At 40.0% G+C, this 23,940-nt stretch overlaps 1 protein-coding gene across 1 annotated transcript in view; it reads right to left on the reverse strand.

Annotated features, from left to right (window-relative positions):
- The window catches only part of PRKDC (protein kinase, DNA-activated, catalytic polypeptide), a 305,624-nt gene that overhangs the window by 124,481 nt on the left and 157,203 nt on the right, over positions 1–23,940 (reverse strand). The window contains exons 56-63 of the mRNA XM_006860083.1: positions 23,260–23,433; positions 21,015–21,113; positions 19,565–19,772; positions 17,999–18,188; positions 13,913–14,128; positions 11,987–12,099; positions 9,829–9,960; positions 4,397–4,576 (exon numbers count right to left, since the gene is read on the reverse strand). Of these exons, the coding sequence (XP_006860145.1) occupies positions 4,397–4,576; positions 9,829–9,960; positions 11,987–12,099; positions 13,913–14,128; positions 17,999–18,188; positions 19,565–19,772; positions 21,015–21,113; positions 23,260–23,433 (1,312 nt within the window). The remainder of the gene's footprint in view (positions 1–4,396; positions 4,577–9,828; positions 9,961–11,986; positions 12,100–13,912; positions 14,129–17,998; positions 18,189–19,564; positions 19,773–21,014; positions 21,114–23,259; positions 23,434–23,940) is intronic.

Genomic DNA, 23,940 nt, shown 5'->3' on the forward strand with positions numbered 1-23,940 from the left:
GCCAGACTGCAAAGCCATTTGAACTACAAGGTTGGCAGTTCAAGCTCACCAGCTGCTCCTTAGAAACTCTATACAGGGTCGCTACAGACTCGACGGCACTTGACAACAACAACAATATATACATATATATAAATATATATGTAAAAGCAAGCCTCAAATCAATATCTAAAATATGCACAGTATGACAACATTTTCATTAAAGCAGACCAGCTGGCATATCTGTGCATGAGAAGACAAGCCCTCCTTATACTTTACTCCAGCTTCTCCCTTTCCCTGGCACCTGCACTAAACACCATCAAGCCAAATAAAGTTCATTAGGTTTAATGGAAGGATGCAAACCCCACAAAGTAAACAAACAAAAGAACAAAACGTTTGCCATTCTTAGAAAAAACCTCATATTAAAGAAAACAAAATAAAATTCCACTTCAATTGATAACAAAGCAAAGCTTTTAGTTGAGATGCCAAATTTTCAGGTAAACTCATTCTAATTTGGAGAGGGAGACCTAGTATGAAATATGGAATTGAAAAAATAAGTACTTTTTAAATTTCCAAGTAACTCACCCATCCCATAAATCTATATCTAGTTTCTTCTAAGTTCCAGACACTGTGGTAAGCACAGCACTGGCCGTGACTTCATGGAGTTTAAGATTCATTTATCCTTTTTACCTAAAAAAAGTCTTTCATGAAATGTTTTTAATGAATGTTAAGCGACTATTGCCAGGATATATGTACATATGTGCTTATAATTTAAACAACTGATTTAAATCGATTTTCAAAAAGATTGTACAATCTTGTTTGTAAAACCATTTTGATATGCTAAGCAAAAGATAACCTTTAGTCATGTAATTTTACTTGTTACAAATCCCAAATTGAGAAAAAGTAATAAAGCTTAATTGTTAAAATGAACATTTATTTGAATTCTTGATAATATTTTTTTCAACATTTATCTCATTCTGTGATGTGTTAAGCTCTTGTAGGGTGGAGGCCATGTCTTCATTTCAAACATTCCAGTTTTTATAACAGAACATTAAACATAGCTGTCCCTCAACAAGTATTTTTGTAAAGAAAATCATAATTTTATACAAAGTTGAAACAAAATAATGCATAGTATAAACATAGGGCACCAAATTCAAGTTTACTGGTGCCATGCACTACACTGCTGAATGTGGCCCTTCTAGCCACATTCCTTCATTCTGTGATGTACTGTGAATCCTAGCCTCTATGCCTCTGGATATGGTCCCATTTTGGAGTGAGGTGTTAATGAGGCAGGATTAAAGGATTAATGAGGGACTCAGGATTAAAGATGTCCCACTTTACTAGAGGGTGTAACTCAAGTCACTACCCTTAGTTTCCTTGGGGGTATGTTCTACATGGTTTGCATTCAATGTCTAGGAACACACTGGCAAAGTTCACTTTCCTGCTCTGGAAGCTACATCGAGCTCATCTCCATCTGACGGCCAGTTAGCGGGATTTGTGGCACATCACCTGACCTGATTCACCAATTCCAGTAGCCTTGTGCATCAACATCCTGCCATCTGGCCTGCCAATTTGGGTTTCAGAGACTAGTGGGTTAGGAGAATCCTCCAAACCGATGTCTGAACTATAGATTTGGTACTTCCCAGTCTACAGAATCGTGTGAGCCATTGAGTTCTGTGAGACATTGAGGAATGCTGGGATGAGAGGAAGACTACTTAGGGAAGGAGTGGTAATGGTATCAGGGATTCTGGAATGGTACATCATCTTGGAAAAGTCAGACATTTCGGATGTCTTTAACCATCACATAGGAACCAGCCTTATGCAGATACCTCTCAAAGAAATTATTCCTGCAGTTGTTCAATCAAAGCACATCAGAAGAATGCCTAGTAGATTATGTCCTGCTATGAAGGAGGCAGGGACATCCTGGTTGCCAGGGCCTTATAGAAACAGTCATTTGCCCTTGACTGAAAAAAAGTTCTGTTAACCATACACAAAAACTAATTTAAAATAGCTCAAGAAGAGACCAGAGGACACTCTGGTGGACACTCTTTGGGTCTGGAATGGAACTTACCCTTGTGCCCCAGTTATAAGCTAAGCGGTATATATGTTGTTAAGTGCCATCAAGTTGGTTCCAAATCATAGCAACCCTGTATAGGGTTTCCAAAGACTGGCTAGTGAGTTTGAACCACCAACCTTGCAATTCAAATGACCTTCAGTCCAGTGCTTTACCATACAGCACCACACCAGAGGGGCAATAATACTAGTGAGGTATGCTCCCCATGGAAACATCAACCATTCAAGATCAAAAGGGCAACATCGACCTAAGGACAAAGTTGAGAAGGCACTGGAAGGAGGGTGGAATGGACATAGGAATCACAGGGAGGAAGTGATGTAATTGTTATGCCACAAAAGGGATTGCAATCATTGAGATGAAAGTGTATGATCTGTTGAATGTAAAACTGATGATTTTCTCTGTAAACTTAATTCACAATAATTTTTTAAAAAAGGGATAAAGGACCTAAACATTAAATCCAAAGTCAAAAATTTCTTGGAAGAAAATATTATAGCAAAGTTTTAGAACCTAATTTTGTTTGATGATAGACTATGAAACACAATTAATGCATGATCAACAGAAAAAGTAGATAACTAGCACCTCATAGGAGTCCTGGTGTGGCATTGTAGGCTAATGCGCTGGAATGCAAAGTTGGTTTGGACCACAAGGTCAGTGGTTCAAGCTCACCAGCCGCTTCTCAGAAACCCTATACAAGGTAGCTATAGGTTGGAACAGACATGACGGCATGCAACAGCAACAGTAACAACATATGGGTATACGTATACGTGAGTGTATGGAAAAGAACAACCAGAACAAAGTAATGAAAATGTTCATTCATTGTGACAACCAATGCCACTGAGGAATTGTGTAAAAAACGTTGAAGGGGAACCTACACCTGCTTTGTAAACCTTCACTGAAAATACAATTAGATATTATGTAAAAAAGAAGACCTACAAATGCTATTCAGGAGACCATAAAGAGGAAACCTAGTTTTACACATGAGCCTCAGGTAGACAGTTCTAATAGCAACAGCACATATGCAGGCACTGCTCTGCATCTGCAATGCCCTTCCCACAGTCACTGCAAATTGGCCAGCCCCAGGGAGAGCCATGGAGTCCTAGTGTGGCACTGTGGGTTACTGCGCCAGACTGCAAAGCCATTTGAACTGCAAGGTCAGTGGTTCAAGCTTACCAGCTGCTCCTTGGAAATCCTATACAGGGTCGCTATGGGTTGGAATCAACTCAATGGCACTTAACAACAAAAGGAGAGCCACAGAGGGCATCTGTTTACTTAACAATGATTAAGGATCTTCCCAAACAAGGTAGAAATAAAAGATGGATGACACTAGCAATTATGATTTTAAAAGTCACTTCAGAATAGAATGCAAAGAGAAATGTATGCTGAAATATTGGCTGAGGCAATACTTAATTCTTCAAATCTCTTTTATCTTAGTGTGGCCAGGTGAAAAACAATACAGAAATCCTATTTATAAATTATGGCAGTCCCTGAGTGGCCTAAATTAGTTAATGTGCTTGGCTGCTAACTGAAAGGTTGCAGTTCTAATCTACCCATGTTGTTGTTGTTGTTAAGTACCGTGGAGTCGGCCCTGACTCATAGTGGCTCTGCACAGTGTTTCCGAGGCTGTAAATCTTTACCGGAGCAAAACGCCTCACTTTCCCCCACGGAACCACTGGCAGTTTCGAACTGCTGACCTTGAGGTTGGCAGCCCTACTTGTAACCACTATGCTACCAGAGCTCCTATAGGTACTTTGGAAGAAAGGCCTGGGTATCTACTTCTAAAAACTCAAATACTGAAAATCCTATGGAACATACAGTTCTTCTCTGATACACAAGGTGTCACCACTGAGTCGAAATCAACTTGACAGCAACTGATTTGGTTTTTTAAATTAGTAAAATATTACATAAGGAAAAGCAACTAAGCAAAATACAAGCGTCCATGAAAGCACTAAAGGGATTAGCTTACTACAAAATAAAGTACTTTTATATGGTTTGATTTCTGACTGTTTTGTCATATAATTTTTACGGGAATATTGCAAAGAAATTATACCTATAATAAATACTGGACTGCAAACCATAAGGTTGATGGTTTGAGCCCACTAAATGGCTTCATGGGTCAAAGATGAGGCTTTCTGCTCCTCACAAATCCAATACAGGGTGCCATGAGTTGGAACTGACTCAACAGCACTTTAACAACAACAATCCCACTTGGGATGAAATAACTCAAACATTCACCTATCCTTTTAAACACTCTGTCATTATCAAGAGTCTGAACTTCATAAGCAAAGTTTATAGCATGTGAAGCAAACAATACAATGCATATTTTATCACGTGTGGGAACACTTTTACCTGGATACAAGAGACAAAAGGTGGAAAGAAAGAGTAAGTGGTATCAAGAAAATGATTGAAGTCCTGGAGTAATTTTTGAGTAATGTTGTTTCTTTCAGACATGGTCTTAAATTTATCCATCCCCTTTAGAATTCCAGAAAACAAGCTGGCAAAGAGCTGCTTTGCAATTACTGGGTCTCTCTGTAAAATATGCAAAACAAAGACACATTAGAATATGGAGCAAAATACTGTAATTCACCAATACCATCAGACTTTCATTTGAACAATGCAAACCAGTGCAAATATAGCTAGTACACATCCCAATTCTATCTAGAATGCTTTAACAGGCATTGAGAGGGGAGTATCTGGAATTTAAACAAATAAATCTGTTCGATATGTATCTTATAAAAGGCATAGGACATGGAGATTTGAATTTGACAGATTTTGACAGCTGGCTTAATAGCATCACTTTTCTCATCTCTGACACAATAGAATGTATTCAAGGTCACTGTGAACATCAGTCAAGAAAATCAATGTCACCTGTTTAGTACAATACTTGATAAACTCTCAGAGAAAGATTTATTTAAATTTTAGGTATTGTGTGCACATCAAATTACTAATTGATGGACTGAAATAAAATATCAATCATTAAAGTCCCATCATTAAATCAAGGTAACAGTCATTTAAACTGTTAAAGCTACCAGTGGCTGGTACCCACCATGTGAGTCTGGGCTTTCTGGCCTCAGAGATACTGTATTATTCAGGTCTATCATGGCAGCACCAAAAAACAGTTCCTGGCAGACAGTATCTGTGGAGTTTACAGGTAACTTTATCCAAAGAATTTCGTCTTTTTTTGATTCCTGAGAGATAACCTCTAAAATATTAGAATCTCTCCAACAATTGATGTATATTTGATTATCTAAGAAGGATTGAAACCATACCAAAGCTAATGAGGAGATTCTTGTGAGGGGATGCTCAGGTCAGAAAGACCCACTGTGTGGCATCAACTGACCTCAGAAAATGACAGAGGGCTGGAGGTAGAGTTCAACAATATGGGGCAATTATTCAATTAAGTATTACTACAAATGAGACCCAAATAAATAAAGGTTCTAGATATTGAAGCTCCATCAGTGCACTTCCCAACATGGAAGCTCAATGTTGGGAGCCTTCTCTGACCTCGCCATGCAGCTGTTCATTTGCTTCCTTTTTGTAATTATGAAACTCTTAAGAATAAATATAGCAACTTTCTGTGAGTTATTCTAGCAAATTATCATACTCAAGGGAGTAGGAGGAGCTAGCAGGTCAGAAGTAACAGGGCCCAGGAACTCCTAAGCTTGTGGCTGGCATCTGAAGTCTTTGGACAACTTGGCTGTCTGAAGGGCTGTGTCACTGAGCTTGTGAGATCTGACCTACCTCTGGTCAGTGCCAGAAGATGAACTACTGAATTTGTTGTCATTAGTGTCAGAATAGAAGTAGAACAGAATAGAATAGAATTGGAATTGGATTAATGATGACTTACTCATAGTCTATGACTTAGGATAAAGGATCAGTCCCCAAGGAAGACATCGAGCTTGTAAATGTAGAGGGTTAACAAACAAGAGGAAGACCCACCAACAACGTGGATTGACACAGTGGCAACAATGATGGGCTCAAATATAACAATTGTGAGGATGGTATAGGACCTGGCAGTGCTTTAGTCTGTTGTGTATAGAGGGTCCCTATGAGTTGGAACTGACTTGGCGGTACCTAACAACAACATGACTTAGTATCTATAGTGGCTAAATGAAGGTGTGCACATATGAATGAATAAAAAGTTTAAATTATTTAGTTAGACAAAAGCTTGTTGTTAAGTACCATGGAGTCGGTTCCAACTCTTAGTGACCCTGCACAGGGTTTCCGAGGCTGCAAATCTTTACGGGAGCAGAAAGCCTCATCTTTCTCCCGTGGAACACCTGGTAGTTTCGAACTGCCAACCTTGTGGCTAGCAGCCCAATTCATAACCACTACACTACCAGAGCTCCTTTAGATATAAGCTATGTCTGGATAAAAAGCACAAATCTATTCTAAGCAATTTAAGTGACTTACGAAAAGTTATAATAGTTACTATATAGTCCTGGTGTGGCGCTGTAGGGAACTACAAGGTCGGCAGTTCAAACCCACCAGCTACTTTTCAAAAACCCTATACAGGGATTGTGATGAGTCAGAACCAACTTGAAGGCACTTCACAACCACAGTAACAATGTAAAAAACGTTAGAAAATATGGATTAGGAATAAATAAATAAACACCACCCATAATTATACTATAGTGACAAGTCACTGCTAACGACAGTTGGCCTTTTCTTTTTCAATGTTTCACTGTGACTTGAGTGAAGGTTTACAAAGCAGATCATCAGCTTTCCACTCAACACATCACACACAGTTTCATCTTGATGGCAATTCCCTCAACGTAACACACCACTTATCCCACTTCCTCCCTGTGTTTCTTATTCCATTCCTCCTTCCTTCTTTACTCTTCAGAATTTTTGTCCTTAGATAAATGCTGCCCTTTTGATCTCAAATGGTTTACCATTTTGTGGTGTTGCTGGTTTTTTCCTGACACATACAAAAAAATATAGTATATAAAGTATCGTTAGGTAGTTATGTTTATTTTTTTTCACTTAATATATGGTAGATAGGTGTCTGTGTGCTTAATTCATTACTTCTTGAGTATTATGTCTTGTTGTTGTCATGGGCCATCCAGTTGGTTCTAACTCATAGCAACCCTATTCACAACAGAATGAAACACTACCAGGTCCTGTGTCCTGGGCCATCCTCACAACTGCTGTTATACTGTGAGACCACCGCTGCTACCACTGTGCCAATCCACCTCATTGGAGGTCGTCCTCACTTTCGTTGACCCTCCACTTTACAAGCACAATGTCCTTCTCCAGGGACTGGTTCCTCCTGATAACATGTGTGAAGCTTAAGTAATGAAGTCTTGCTATCATCGCTTCTAAGGAGAATTCTGGCTGGACTTCTTCCAAAACAGATTTTTTTTTTTTGTTCATTTGGCAGTCCATGGCACCTTCGTATTCTTCTCCAACACTGTAACTCAAATGCATCAAAATTTCTACAGTCTTTCTTATTCATTCATTGCCCAAATTTCATAAGCATATTGGTGGTGGTGGTAATGTGCCGCTGAGTCGGTTCCAGCTCATAGCAACCCTGCATAGGGTTTCTGAGGTTGTATGTTTTTAGGGGAACAGAAAGCCTATCTTTCTCCTGTGGGATGACTAGTAGATGAGGCAGTGACATGAGTACTTCATACAAGACACTAGGGAGCCTGGAAGTGATGGGAGGGAAGCAAGAGCATGGGCATCTGGTCCTCACCTCTTTCCTGCCCTGACACAGCACCCTGCTAAATCTTGACTTCTTCATCAGTCTAATAATTGTCTTCCTTCCAAGGATGACTCGGAGAATGTAAAGAGAGTATGAAAGCACTTTGTAATAGCAAAGGTTTAGTAGTTATATGGGACAAAAATTAAAAAATTTAAAAAAAGGTTTAATCCGCAGATGGGACAAAAATGCAGAGAATCAGGCACACCCAAATGAATGCATAGAGAAGGAAGGAGCTGAATAAGGTATGCAGTTTAGTAAACAGTCCTGCATCCAGGTCCACGTCTAGATCTGGATATTGCAGTACTGTTAGGTACGCTATCACCGTGGGGTGATGTAGGGTGTAGGGCTACAAGGGACTCTGTATTTGCAACTTCATGTAAATCTATAATTATTTCAAAATAAGGAATTTAAAAAATAATAAAGGAGTTGTTGTTAAGTGTCACTGAGCCAATTCCACCTCATAGTGACCCTGCATAGGGTTTCCAAGGAGCAGCTGGTGGGTTTGAACCGCCAACCTTGTGATTGACAGTTCAGCTACTGATAATACAATACCACACCAGGAGTCCAATACAGGAGTAGGCATCTGAAATTTACTATGATAAATCAATAATGCAAAGGTAAATACAGTAAACTATAAGGCATTATATTTGTGGTGTAATGAATTATCTAATGTCTCTTCTAGTCATAGTCTGTAACTCCCACCACCAAATGTTTCTGCCTTGCTGGGTCTGGTTAAGAGAAGGTGGGAGAAGATATTTGAAAGGATGACATGATTCAGCTTTGAACGTTCGTAGAGTTCATCGTAACTGTAAAACCTTGAACCTCTTGCATGGATTTAAGATAAGCCATCTCAGAAGCAGGAGTGGGGGTGGGAGGGGTCTCACAACCATCAAAGAAGAGCCAGGAATGGAGTGCACCCTTCAGACCCCAAGTGAAGTGAACCTCCTCCACCCATGGACAGACAGAAAGCTGTAATACCAGAGGAGTGGCAGCAGCAGAATCAAGAACCAGAGCAGTGAACTTCCCAGTCCACAGAGCAGGTAGAGCTGAGTGACTCTGAACAGGAAGCTTACTGGTATGCCTCTAGGCACTTAAGTTGGGGCCCAGCTAGACCCACGGAGCTAAAGGCACATGCCTTCAAGATGAGGCATTTGGTGGAGTGGTGTGTCTTGTGGGCATTTATCAGCAGCTGACTGGAACTGTGTCCTGAGCATTTCTGACAATGTATTGTAATCTGTTAACTTCTCTAATAACTGTTAGGATGCTGTCTAAATTCTGTGTGGTCATTGCACTGGATTATCAAATCCAACTAAAAAGCAAAAAGGGTTGTGAGAGGAATGGTTGGTGCCATAGTTTGTTGAAATATTTCAGTGTGTAGCATAATGCACTGAACCATACATTTTGAAATAAGGAAATATAATTTTTAGATATTTTTTAAAAATGTTATTGCAATGTAAATCAAAGACAATGTTAATCAGTCCCTCGGAGATAAATAATATATTTTTGACAAATAATTCAACTAGCAAATTTCATTCACTCTTGACACATTATTTTATACCCAAACAATGACTTACAAAAATATTTCCAGCCTTCTAGAAATATTAGCAAAGACCTTACTGCTTAAACTAATGCTCCTCTGATCCCCCTAAAAACTATTTTGCATAAGCAGTGATTTAAGTGGCTTGCATTTCAAAGTTTATGATGATATTTGACACACAGTGTTACTCTGACTTACTGACCCTTACTGAGGAAGGAAAATTGGTTTCATGCTCTAATTGTATAGCTAGAGATACTGGCTCAGAGCCTTAAGCAACCTGACAGCGGCACAGAAATCCAAGCTGATGTACTCCTAGATAACACTGAGTCTCACCACATGGAAAGAAAGCATGCAACCAGCAAATGGCAGAGCTAAGCCTACAACAAGGTCTTTTAACCAAGTCCACATCTACGTGAGTCAACATCTCATTTACAACCCAGTGTCGCATGAACCATTTTGCCTTAAATGGAGTAGACCCTAAAACTGTTCAACTGAAACCCGCTTGGTAATAGAAAACGTGAGCACTCAGGGACATACCTGGGCCACAGCCTGTAAGGGGGTGATCAAGCTGCTGTGCTTAATCTGAATGTCAGGAAGGTCTCCTTGTCGATAACTTCTGTACAGAATGACTTGGGCATCCTGCTTCATTTTTAACTCACTTTTAATCACCTGTAATAATTAGAAAAAATAAAAAGTTAATTTAGAATTATTTCAGAAAATCCACACTGTTTGAGATACAAAACTGTCAGTGGCCATCTTTTGGCATGTAGGATTATGAGAAAAGAGAAATTACAACTCTTTTTTGGCTCAGCAATGATAATTTTATTGGCAATGGTTTGGTCACTATGCCAATGCTCAGTGGGAGAAGATAAAGCCATGGTAAAAATTACTATGACAGATGAACAGTAAAAACTTACAGAAATGCTCATCTCAAAGTAATCTGGATCGTCATAAAATGGATGAATTTGATGTGGATCATTTTAGGAACTCCTGTCCGAGGGCTGGGGCTCCAGTGACCCCTGCCTTATCCCTTCTGTCCCAGTGGGGTGTAACGTCTCCTCCAGCTTTTTACAAACAGTCTGTGCCCATCTCAAACACAATCTCTTCCCAAACGCTTTCTGGTCTGCCTCCTTTAGCACAGGTCTTCCCAGATGTGCTCCTGACTGGCTTATTCTCGACACTGTGCATGCCATGGCCTAAAACAGGGTCTTGTCTGCCACTACTACACACTAGCACCTGGTACAGTGCCGGGCAGAGAGCACAATGCTTCCCAAGTAAAGTATTTATTTGTTCAATGGGCCACAAGTGACAATGACAAAAAGTTACACATACAAGGGGTGTTCCCCCCTTCGCCGGCCCTGCTTAGCTTGGGCACTTCACTGCTGCATGCCCCCCCTCTGTGTTGTTTCACATGAAACACCTTCCTGCAATCTCTATCCAGCAACCCTGACTTAAAAATCCATTGCTATTGAGTCAATTTGACTCATAGTGACCCTGTAGGACACAGCAAAACTGCCCCAGAGGGTTTACAAGGCTGTTAACATTATGGAAAAAGATGGCCACATCCTCCTGCAAAGCAGCTGGTGGATTTGAACCGCTGACCTTTCAGTTAGCAATTGAGCATTTAGCTACTTTGCCATCAGGGTTCCTTCTGTTGCTGGTTGGTTGTTGTTGTTAAGTGCCATCAAATCGGTTCTGGAAACTGTACACGGTTTCCGAGGAGGTGTGGGTTTGAACTGCCAACCTAGAGGTTCGCAGTCCAACGCTGATCCACAGCCTCACAAGGACTGCTGCGGACTAGACTTAACTGTTCCCTTTAGCTTAATAGGAGCTCAGAATGACTGCTCAGCTGGCAGGCCACTCCAACACTGCACCAGTGACTCCAAAATAAGACAGATAGGAGTAAGATGAAGACTTCATTCTTTCCCCACAGTAAATACACTGGAACCAGCCAACAATGTCATATTTAGATTTGGAAGTTAATTAACTAGCTAAGGATTTAAAACTGAGTTAAGACAATGACAGTGTTTTTCTTATAATCTACCTTGTCTTTTTTTTGGCAAATTATGTTATAATTACTAGTTAATAAGCAAAACAGAAGGTAAGCCTAAACAAGTTCTTTTTGTTACTTCATATTTTGAAAACCATTTCAATTTTCATGAAGGGGGCTTATACTCTTCCTCACCAGATACCTCCAGGAGAATAGCTGATTACAACAGGGTTTCACCCCCAGATCACAGCAGTGGCCATGACCCAGGGAGGGTTAATGAGTTGAGCCACAGGCTGTAGTTTGAGACAGAAGGGGACCAATGCCTTCAAGCAGGGAAGCTGTAAGGTATAAATTTCAGGAATTAGGAAGTGGCATCTTCCTCTACATAGAGAAAGCCATCCTGCACAGAGAAGGATGGGTCTGATCTTCAGGGAGAGCTGGAGGTTAAGAGGTAGTCAAACAGATCCTGGTGCTGACGAGCCAGGCCCCCACTGAAGACACACGTAGAAAACTCACCAGGTCCACTCCAATGGTGCCCCGACCTCAGAAATGTCAGAGGAGATTGTGGTTCATAACCAGCCTTACTTCATGCAGTGCTGTTCTGTGACGATGGTAAGGGCAGCTACATGAACCAGCACCTTACTTACAGCATGTGACACCAGACAGACATTCCCAACCAATCACATGCCTGAAAAAGATACACACCTTCTCTCGTTTCTGTTCAGCAACACCTTTTCTGGCATAAATCAAATTGAGCTTTCCTTGATCCTTTAAAAATCGCCTACGCAATCGTAATATTTCTGTCCGGTCATCTGTGCCTGAAGAAGATAAAGTCAGAGATGGGCAATTCAACAATGTTGTCACTCTCATCTCCTGCTCAGAGTCTCCATCAAAAAAACGGAGATTGTTTGCTGTCTTAGTTAGCTAGACGTAGCTAATGCTGCTTTAACAGAAATACAAGTGAGTGGCTTTAAAGAACAGACATTTATTTCCTCACAGTCCAGGAGACTAGAAGTTCAAATTCAGGGTGTGGTTCTAGGAAATGGTCTTCTGGATCTATCTGGGACAATCCTTGGAGATCCATCTGCCTCTCTCTTCCCCCATCCCCTCACCCCATACATGTGTCTTTCTGATTAGTATAAAGGATGCAACCTGGTATGACTTCAATGGGGATACATTTCATTAGATTTGATGATCTAATTTGATTATCTAATTATCATTAGAATTGATCATTCATTATATTATGGAAGGTAATTTTCTCTACCCAAAGTCAATTGATGTAATCACAGTATTAAACCCTAACAGCATATCGACAGAATTTCAAAACATATTTTGAGAGACTCAATCCAAACATTTGCTTGTATTCTGGCCAAGACTTTGTAGTTCTGCCAAGACAATTTGCTAGGCAACAATAATGAAAAGGGATTGGACAATTAACCATGCAAAAAAGCATGTGAAAAAAAAAAAAAGGCATGTAAAACTCTTACAGGAATTGGTCAGTTTTGTCATCTTGCTAAGTTTATAAGGTAGTTATAGGGGGCCATCACTAACACCAAGATGAGTCTGGAGCAAAAAAAAGTCTTAAATATAAAAGAGAGAACTGTTAACACTGGAGATGGCATGAAAAGGGGAAGCAATATGAGCAACGAGAACCAGGTGACTGGTGTCAGACAGCTGCAGTGGGCTTGCAGGCCCAGAGTGATAGAGAGTAAGACAGGAGGCTTGCTGGTGGAGTCGTGTGCCTCTGGGCACTTGGTGAAGCTAAAGAGCTGTTTGTCCACTTGCCTGAGCAAGTCAGAGGCCTACAGTGAGGCCTGGCAGTGGGCACAGTTGAGAGTGAGAACTGGAGCCAGGCATGGCCGAGAGGACTGCCACTGGGCACAACTGAGAGCTGTCTTGGTTAGACAAACTTCATCCTCTCTCCTGAGCTGTATCGTGTTACTTCCCTAATAAAGCACATAATCATGAGTATGAGACGTGAGTTCCGTGTAGCCAATGCAAGGACTTATCACACCCAGCAGAGAAATAGAGAGTGCTGCAGGGAGGAGAGGTGGAATCAGAAAGGTAAAAAATAAAAAAGCTGTCTGACTTCCATCTCAGTGGAATCAACTTTGGATTGATGGTGATTCTGATTCTCTCTTAGGAAGTGAGACGGGGTCTGACGCCACAAGATTACAGACAGGTGAAGATTATCTATAAACAAAGGAAAGCCAAGGACTGCCAATAGACACCTGAAACTGGGAGAGATACTCACAGAAGGAACTGATTTGGCAAACACCTTCAGCCTCCAGACTGTAAGACAGTATGTTTGCTCTTTAAAGCTACTCACTTATGGTATTTTTTTTTTTAACAGTACCACAAAAAAGTTCAATGACCATTTTCTTGCTTTTCTCTACCCCCATGACCTACAAAGTCTCTAAGTGAATGGGCTGAGTTTCATTTATTAAAACTTTTTCCAGAACACCTTAAAGCTGTGCTTTCAACAAGGTCAACATCACTGAATGCAACTGTAAAGGACTTAATTACAGGGTGCATAAAAATATGGATACAGTTAGAAAACAGACCAAGAAGACAGCCTGCACTCATTTAGAGGGCAGGGTATCGTAAATATTTTCCGCAACCTTGCTTTACCTTTAACCATGTTATCCACCTCATCACCTGGAAGGCCCAGCCTCTTTTTCCCAAAATTAGGTCCCACTGGCTTCAAGGATGATCTTGGTGCTTTTTCCCTCCTCTTATGGACAAACAGCAAGGAGGAAGACAGGGCATCAGATGACGGTGAGGCCATGTAATCTGCCAGCGGGTCAATGCTGCTTCCAGTTAGCCAGTTAAAGGAGCTTCTTCCATCTACAAACGGGTACGTCAGAACATATTAGAACACGTCTTACAAATAGACAGGTCCGCACATACACACACCTGCAAGCAATAAGGCAGGGAAGCTGCAGCACACTGAGGGAGAAGACTCTTCTTCAGCAGCCACGCTGCTATGGAGAAGAATCCACAGACTCTCAGCTCCCAGGCACTCACCTGTGGTAGGGAGGAGAGTAACAGAAGTGTAGGTGGGGCTGTAAGATGGAGAGGCAGTCTGTGTAAATAAGAAGTAAACTGCTGGGGTGATTAAAGCTTTCAATCTATTGTTGTTTTGCTGTTAAGTGCCATCAAGTCAGTACCAACTCACAGCAACCTTACATACAACAGAAGGAAACACTGCCCCATCCTGCAGCAATCTCACAATCATTGCTTCGCTTGAACCATTGTTGCTGTCATTGTGCCAATTCATCTCATTGGGGGTCTTCTGCACATCTTTCCTAATTTTAAACAATTCAGTGTCCCCTTGTTGTGTTCCAACGACTTCCTCTTGGTCTATGTAGGTTCCTCATGAGCACAAATAAGTGTTCTGGAATACTCATTCTCCACAGTGTCACTGAGAGCTTGTCATGAGCCACACAATTGAAAGCCTCTGTGTAGTCAATAAAGCACAGGTAAATATCATTCTCTGATTTCAGTCAAGATCCATCTGACTTCAGCAATGATATAACTTGTTCCATGTTCCCATCTGCGTTCGGTCTGAACCTCTGGCAGCTCCTTTTCAATGAACTGCTGCAGGTGATTTTTAAATTATCTTTAGCAAAATTTTACTTGAATGTAATATTAATGATATTGTCCAATGTTTCCTGCATTCCACTGAGTCGCTCTCTTTGGGATGGGCCCAAATACAGATCTTTTCCAGTCGGTTAGCCAGGTAGCTGTCGTCCAAATTTCTTGGCATTGATCAATAAGTACCACCGGTGCTACATTAGTTTGTTGAATGATTTCAATTTGTAGCCCATCAATTCCCCGAGCCTTGTTCTTTGCCAGTGCCTTCAGTGAACTTGGGTTTTTTCCTTCAGCATCACAGGATCTTGATCATATGGCTAGCTCTTGAAATGGTTTAACACCAACTATTTCTTTTTGGTACAGTGACTGAATATTCTCCCCATCTTCTTTTGATGCTTTCTGCATCATTCAATATTTTGTCAATTGAATCCTTCAATATTGTAAGACAAGAAAGAATGAAACGACCAAAATGGATGTCAGAAAAAAATCTGAAACTTGCTCTCCAGTGTAGAGATGCTAAAAGCAAATTGAAGAAACGAGGAAGTAAAAGAACTGAACAGAAAACTTCAAAGGGCAGCTTGAGAAGACAAAGTAAACACAAAGTAAACAATCATAATGAAAAGTGCAAAGACCTGGAGTTAGAAAACCTAAAAGGAAGAACACACTCAGCATTTCTCAAGCTGAAAGAACTGAAGAAAAAAAAAAAATTCAAGCCTTGACTTGAAATATTAAAGGATTCTATTCTGTCTGTTACAGGATATAACTGTCTTACTTGGTACTAAACTTACAGAATTTCGAGTATCAGTGTCATAAAATTTCCTTTGTTAATAATATGAATTAGTTCTACTTTGGAAACTAATGTTATGTGCTGTTGAGTTAGTTTTGGCTCATAACAATACTATACAGTATTTCCAAGGAGCTTGTGTTTAGCAGTCCAGTGCTTATCCTACTGAGCCACACCAGGACTGCAGTAGAAATGGAAAAACTGTATCAAGGAAAAACTTTCAAGAGCTTATAGAAAATTATTCAGCTATTTATATTTCACTATACAAACTGTAAGGAGCTCTGGTTGCATAGTGGCTACAAATTGGGCTGCTACCCTCAAAGTTGGCAGCTCGAAACTACCAGCCGTTCTGCGGGAGAAAGGTAAGGCTTTCTGCTCCTGTAAAGATTTACAGCCTCAGAAACCCTGTGCAGAGTCACTATGAGTCGGAACCGATCAACTCCACGGTACTTAACAACAACAACAACAACATACAAACTATGGAGTCCTGGTGTGGCGCTGTGGGTTAATGTGTCAGACTGCAAAGCCGTTTGAACTGCAAGGTCCGCGGTTCAAGCTGTTCCTTGGACACCCTATAGAGGGTCGCTATGGGTTGGAACCGACTTGACAGCACTTAACAACAATAATACAAACTGTAGTTTGCTGATCAAAGGCAACAGTTAAACCATTTAAAGAAAGAACTAAACACAATCAATAAATTTAGGTTACTGTACTTTGTTTTTTTTAAATACAAATAATTTATTATACTTGTTGAAAATATACACAGAACATAAACTAATTAAACAATTTCTGCAAGTATAATTTAGTGACATCAATTAATTCTTCAAGCTGGGTACCCATTCTCACCCTCCTATTCCACACGATACCTTCTCCATTTACATAAATTCACGGCCCCTACGCCTCCTGTCTCTTTCAGTTGCTGTTGTCAGTTTGCTCTCATACAGATCTTTAAAAGAAGAGAATGTGCAAGGCAGACATCCTCTATTAATGAATTCAGACTATTAGTTAAAGAAAACTTCAGGGGCATTTTTGATTTACAACTCAGGGTAACAGTTTCAGGGTTCATCCACCCTCCGTGATTCTAGAAAGACAATCTCATGAGACTTTGAAATTCTGTTCTCAATTTTCTCCTGTTGATCATCATTCTTCTATAGAATCTTTGATCCAAACAGTCAGTAATGGTAGCCAGGCACCATCGTATTCTCTGGTTGCATGGCAATGAAAGCAGTTGTTTGTGGAGGCAATTAGCCACACATTTCATAGCCGCCTCTTACTCCCAACTCTCCTCATTCCGTCATCATTTCATGCAAAAAGAGACCACCCTGGATGGCCACCTGCAAGCTTTTAAGATCCCAGGCACTATGCAACAAACTAGGAAATAGACACAGTATTGTTGTTGTTGTTGTTGTTATGTGCCGTCAAGTCAGTTCCGATCCACAGCGACCCTGTACAAGGTTTCCGACGCTGTAAATCTTTATGGGAGCAGAAAGCCTCATCTTTCTTGTGGAGCGACTGGTGGTTTCGAACTGCTGACCTTAATGTTCGCAGACCGATTCGTAACCACTACGCTACCAGAGCTCCTTAGACACAGTATTAGCTGAATTAAATGTGATATCCCATACAAAACCAAGACCCAAAACTTTCAAACCAATAAACCAAACTGCATGTGGTGTTTGGTTGTAAAAGACATTTTAAATTCAAGACATCCAACAGATTTTTCTGGACAATAAACCAACACACATGTGTGGAAATGTCTCCTGGTTTCTCCAAACAAAAGAAATCCAATTCTTCCTTTAACTATCTTTCATATGATTCTCAAAGTATTTCACTATTTTCTCCTTCCTAAGGAGCTCTGGTAGTGTAGTGGTTACGAATCGGGCTGCAAACCGCAAGGTCAGCAGTTCAAAACTACCAGCTGTTCCGCGGGAGAAAGATGAGGCTTTCTGCTCCCGTAAAGATTTACAGCCTTGGAAACCCTGTACAGGGTCGCTGTGAGTCGGAACCAACTCCACGGCACATAACCAACCAACTCTTATAAGGAGCTCTGGTAGCACAGTGGTTACAAATTGGGCTGAGAACCACAAGGTCAGCAGTTCGAAACTACCAGCTGCTCCTTGGGAAAAAGATGAGGCTTTCTGCTCCTGTAAAGATTTACAGCCTCGGAAACCCTGTATAGGGTTCTCTATGACTCGGAACCAACTCCACAGCACACAACCACCACCACCACTCATAAAATGTTCATGTTCTTGCAAGCAGAGAGCCCCTTTACAAGTCAGAGTACCTTTTGTTTATTTATCTCATTTACTTGACCAGCAGGTGTTCAGGTAAATGATTACCTGTGTTTTGAGTAGGTGTGAAGTCCCAGTGCTGCTGAGTAGTCCGCACTTGTCCAGTCATCAGTCCTTGAGCTGTGGGGGACCCATCTTGGGTTCGGGTCAGGAGAGTACTTTGAGAGGCCTGAGTCTCAATAAACATCGGAGTGAGAACAGTGCTCCGGAAACGCCAGTTAGAATCAATAGTGTATTCCTGTGTGTGAGAAAGTTTCCTATCAACTAATGGTTCCTTCTGTTAGCCACACTGAAATGTTTTTATGTAAAATCTAACAGTATGTAAAACCTAACTGCAAATATGTAAAATAGTTTATATTACCCTGTGGAAAGCAGCTGGAGGGAAACCTTTTCAAAGATAAAACTTTCAATTGAATAACTTTACCCACTAGAAAAACTAATTACATTTCATCTTGTCTAGATGGGTCTGGAGAAAGAAGATAGGGATAGGACTCTTTGATTTCAATAGTAAATAACTGTTATCATGACTAACTGTGATTGTCACACTTGTAAAGGTAGAAGTTGTGTAACAAAAAGGGGGGGAGTAATTAATCTTACATTCCAGGAACAGAGGACTATCAAGAGGGAAAGAGGGGAAGAGCATGACAAAAAGGGGGGAGTAGTTAATCTTACATTCCAGGAACAGAGGACTATCAAGAGGGAAGAGCATGACTGGAACATGGGGTCCTAACCAGAGAAGCAGTAGTATCAGAGATTAAGGCAGAGATGATGGCATGGAGAGACAGAACAGCTGAGGACTCTAGATTCATGGAAACAGAAAGGCTGTATGCTGGCATGCAGGAGGCTGGCTTACAAAATGTACCTCTTAGCTGTTTAAATGATTCTGTTTCTGCGTGTTTTTGTGTACACCGAAAAAAAAAAAAAAGCAGATAAAGAGGCAAATATTGTTAACTGATGGTGCACAGAGGGGATTGTAATCACTGCAGTGAAACAAAATATGATTGGTTGAGTGCAAAACCAATGTTCTGCTTGGTAAGCTATCACAGAATTCACAATAAAAGCTCTATAAAAAATAAAGAAAAACTAGCTACAACTGCTACTCTTTAATCGTCTGCATTCAAAGACATTATGTAACTTTTAATAATGGCACCACAAGCAAACCCAAGTTAAATGACTCACATAGTTCTTTCATACTCACCATGTGTCAGGCACTAGAATAGATACCAAGAATACAAGTGTGGACAAAACAAAGTTAGCAACTCCTTCAGCAGAGCTGGCAAGTCCAGCTTGAGCCAAGTGTGCTGTTAATATAGAGACCCTGACACTTTGTTATTGCTGCCAGGTGGAGAAGCAAACCAGGTGTCTCCACTGGTGGTCAGCAAGAGCAATGCTGCATAGGACAAACTTTAAATGAGGTTGAAAGGGTGAGCAGAGTATGTCTTGTGGAGAGCAATGGGTGCAGGGGCTTAGCATATGCAGATACTCCCGAAAGAATTGTACAGCATTCCAAAAGTAGGAAGAAAACTACTTTTAACATTATTAGAAATTTTTTATTAACTAACAATAAGGAATGGTTACAATATTTATTACTAGTTATAGAAAGAAGCACCTCACCTGAAACTGGCATTCTGACAGAGGATGCTCAAACACAGGGTTTGAATAATCTGGGCTCAGGCTGGTCATTTCAAGAAGAAAATTTGTTGCTAAACTTAGAAAGTGCATCTCTATTTTAGGAGAATATAACGAATTTAGTGCCAACAACCGGTCCAAAATATGTGATGGTAACCTAGTTTCATGACTCCAGAAATTTCTAATAATTAATCTGTAAAGCAGAAAGAAAAAGTCATATGCTTAGATATCAGCAAATAAGAAAGAATACGCTACACATGGTGGCATGTGAGGAAGACAGTTTCCCATCTAGACAAACCTCAACAGAGCCGGAAGCCAGATTCAAAATTATATCAAGAGCATAATCTAAATTATGCAAAAAAAAGCTACATTGAAGAAGAGAAATTTTATAAAAATTTAGCCTATTTAAGAAGAGGTGAGAAAATGGATGGCCTTATTCTCATCCCTATTACCTAGGAAGTTTTCAGTGAGTACATAGTATTATCTGTCTATTTTAAACTAAGAAAACACTTTTAGAAATGGTATCACTACCTTGCTAAAACAATTCACTCTAATAATTAATGTCATAAAGTACCCAAGACTTCAGTTAGTTAAAAACCAGATAGATTATTGGTTGTTGTTAAGTGACCAAGTCACTTCTGACTCATACCAACCCCGTTTAGGGTTTCTAAAGAGCAGCTGGTGGATTTGAACTGCCCACATTGCAGTTAACAGCCTCAGTGCTCATCCTACAGCTTCACAGTAGAGCATAATAAAATCCAAATACTATAATTTAACAGAGTTCAATGAATTCAAAATTAGAGAAAAGAAAAATTAAATGATATTCTGAATTTCACAAAAATGTTTCTTTTTATAAAATTGGGACTTGATGAAACACTCACTAACTGACCATAGGGTAGGCGTTTTAGAGCTTAGCATGAACCATTCATATAGCCACAAGAATTCTAGCATTTCATCTGATATTAGTATGTTGTTGTTGATATGTGCCACTGAGTAAACTCACACTCATAAAGGACCCTGTACGGAGTTTCCAAGGCTGTAAATCTTTGTGGAATCATCTTTTATACCCATAGACTGGCTGGTGGGCTTGAACTGCCAACATTGAGCTTTGCAGTCTGGTTCTTATCCCTCCATAATCACTGCACCTTCTCAGTATGTATCAGTGATACATATTTACACTACAAATTTTCCTTTCGCTTTACAACACCGACAAAGAACACTTTATCCATTCCACTTTTTCAGGAGTTTCATATCAATGTAACTGGTCAGAATTTTTACGTTTTCTCTTAATGTGATTATAAAAGCAGGAGTGATAAAATGATAATTCTGCAAATATACTTGTCAAACTAAAGAAATATTCTTGATGCTAGTCTAGAAAGAAATAACCCTAAAACTTTAATTGGTCTAGCTCAATTATTCTAGGTGGAGCACATACTGTAGCCCGGGATTCTCATCAATCAATCCTTGAATCAACACATCTTTGGCCAGCTTAAGTATTTCCTGGGAGTCAGTATCTGTTTGACTTTCTGGATCTCTGTTTAAGAAAAAGAACAAAATGACCAGATCTTAATAATTTCTTCTAACACTTTTGCTCAATCTCAATAACACTGTCTATAATTAAAGAAATCTGGGCTTTGATTAGACTTCACCTTCTACAGTTAAAACAACCATGTGTGCACCCCTCACAGCCTCCCGCCTGGTCACCAGCACCCCTCACCACCCAGTGGTGACAGAAGTTCACAAACAAATGGTAAGAAAGTGAGGGCTGACCGAACGGGGATGAAGGGCTCTCTGGAAACACTACAAAGTTCTAGAAAAGGTCAGGGTGGTGAGAAAAGGCAGCGGTAGTGATGAGACGGTGTTCCTGAAGTACGAAAACCACCCAGGAGTGGATGGTTTCTTTAACCTTGTCAGGTCTCAAAGGATAACCATGAAAAGAAATTTATAAGCAGGGCACTTATATGTTTAGCTCAGCTAATAATTTCACTTGCTGAATATCCCTACTCCCTGACATGTACAAATATGAGCTAAAATAAGAATATATTTCAAGAGACTATCCCAGTATGGCACTGTGGGTTAATGTGCCAGACTGTAAAGCTGTTTGAACTGCAAAGTTGGTGGTTCAAGCTCACCAGCTGTTCCTCGGAAACCCTATACAGGGTCGCTATGGGTCGGAACTGACTCAATGGCACATAACCACAACATATAATCTCACTTTAATGTATTAAAAATGTGGTTGTTGTTAGTGGCCATCAAGTCATCCCCTACTGGTGATCTCATGCACAAAAGAACAAAATGGTGAAGTTGTAGTTTGGACCACGTTACTCCACAGCATTTTCACTGGCCAATTTGTGAAAGTACATTGCCAGGCTTTCCTTTCTAGTCTCTTAGTCTGACAGTTCTGCTGACACATGTTCAACATTATAGTAACACATAAGCCGCCACTGAGACAGGAAGTGGCTGCACATGAGGTGCAAGACTGGGAATCAAATTCAGGTCTCCCACAGGGTAGCAGAGAATTGTACCACCGAACCCAAATAACCTCGATGTTATGGTAAAAAGCATATGATATATCTATATTCTTACTATTATGTTACAGACTTCTGTTGTTGTTAAGTGCTGCCGAGTTCATTCTAACCCTTAGTGACCCTGTTTCTAAAGAGCAGCTGTTGGGTTTGAACTGTCAACCTTTCAGCTGGCAGTCCACTGTTTAGCCTACAGCACCACACCAGGACTCCAGACTGCTAAAGGCACCGAAATAACACCTAAAAATAAGTACCATGCCATGGATTGAACATCCCCCAAAATATATGTCGTAAACACTAACTCCTATGCCTATGATCATAATCCCATTTAGGAATGGTTTGGATTTGTTATATTAATGAGGCAGGATCAGTGTGTTTTTAGTTGATCTCTTCTGAAATATAAAAGAGATTAAAACAACTTACAGTTCAGAAACAGGACCTTAGAACCATCAAGGGAGAAGCACACAAGCGAAATGTTGGTCCCTACCCAGAGAAGCAGAGACACCAGAGATGGAGGAAGAGATGAGGACATGGTTAGCAGGAGCAGCTGAGGACTCTGGACTCATGGGAAGAGAAGGACTGGGTGCTGGTGACCAGGAGGAAGGCTTGCAGAATGTGCCCTTTGGTTGTTTAAATTATTATGTATTCCTGAGTGTTTCTATGTACACCCCTCCCCACTCCCACTATACCACCAAAAAAACCTCAGAGGGAATGGAAGCAAATACTGTTAAATGATGATGCACGGAGGAGATTGTAATCATGGCAGTGAAATGATGGTGTAAATCGAATGTTCTCCCATGTAAACTATCACTCAGTTTCACTCAGTTCATAATAAAAAGTTAAAAAAAAAAAATGCAAGTAAAATTAAAAAAAAAGAGAGAGAGATTAAAACAAGCAAGAGAAGCAGCAGAGATGGGAAATACTGATGCCAAGTCACATAGAAATCTCCAGGGAATCATGAAGTAAGTTCAAGAGACAAGGACTTTTCTCTAGAGCTAGCAGAGAGAGAAAACCTTTTCTTAGGATCAGGGCCATGAATTCAAACTTAAAGCCTCTGAAACTGAGAAAATACATTTTGCTTATTAAAGCCAACCACCAATGGTACTTCAGTTATAACCACAGCAGATAACTAAGACATAACTATCTACAGCTTACCTGTAATTGTCATGAATCCACATAAGAATATTATACATCTGTTCCCTACATGTTGGAGAGGGGTGTGAAACAAACTCTACAACAGAATTCAGAAGTTCTCGAAGTTCTACTGGTTTTAATTTTGCCATCATCTTATAAATTATGTCCAAACATACTTTTTGTCTTTCATCATCTCTATAAAAAGAGCAAATTTAACAATTTTATTATTGTGCTTTCAAGTTAATATAGGTAACATTCTCTGAACTGTTCTACAGTGTCAAAATTTGTTATAAGAGATATAATTACAGCCATATAATTCAGAATTATAGTAGTATTCTTTGAAATAATTATCATGGGCTAGATTATTAAAAATAAATAGCTTAATCCAATGAGGTATCCCAAACTGGATCCTGGAGAAGAAAAGAGACATTAATAAAATGACAAAAGAAAAATTGGTAAAAGCCAAATAAAGTCTAGTTTAGTGAAAGATAATGTACTAATGCTCATTTCCTAGTTTTGACAAGCCATGTCATGCTTGGATAAGAAGGGGAAATGGAGCGAAGTATATGGGGAGGCCCTATACTATCTTTAAATTTTTTCATAAACCTAATAATTATTCTAAAATAAAATGATTTTTTGAAAAAACAAAGCAAAACAAAATCCTGATAATATTAAGCAAAATAATCTAATTATAAAGGATTT

The sequence above is a fragment of the Chrysochloris asiatica genome, unplaced genomic scaffold (assembly GCF_000296735.1).
Source record: "Chrysochloris asiatica unplaced genomic scaffold, ChrAsi1.0 scaffold00036, whole genome shotgun sequence".
NCBI lineage: Eukaryota > Metazoa > Chordata > Mammalia > Afrosoricida > Chrysochloridae > Chrysochloris > Chrysochloris asiatica.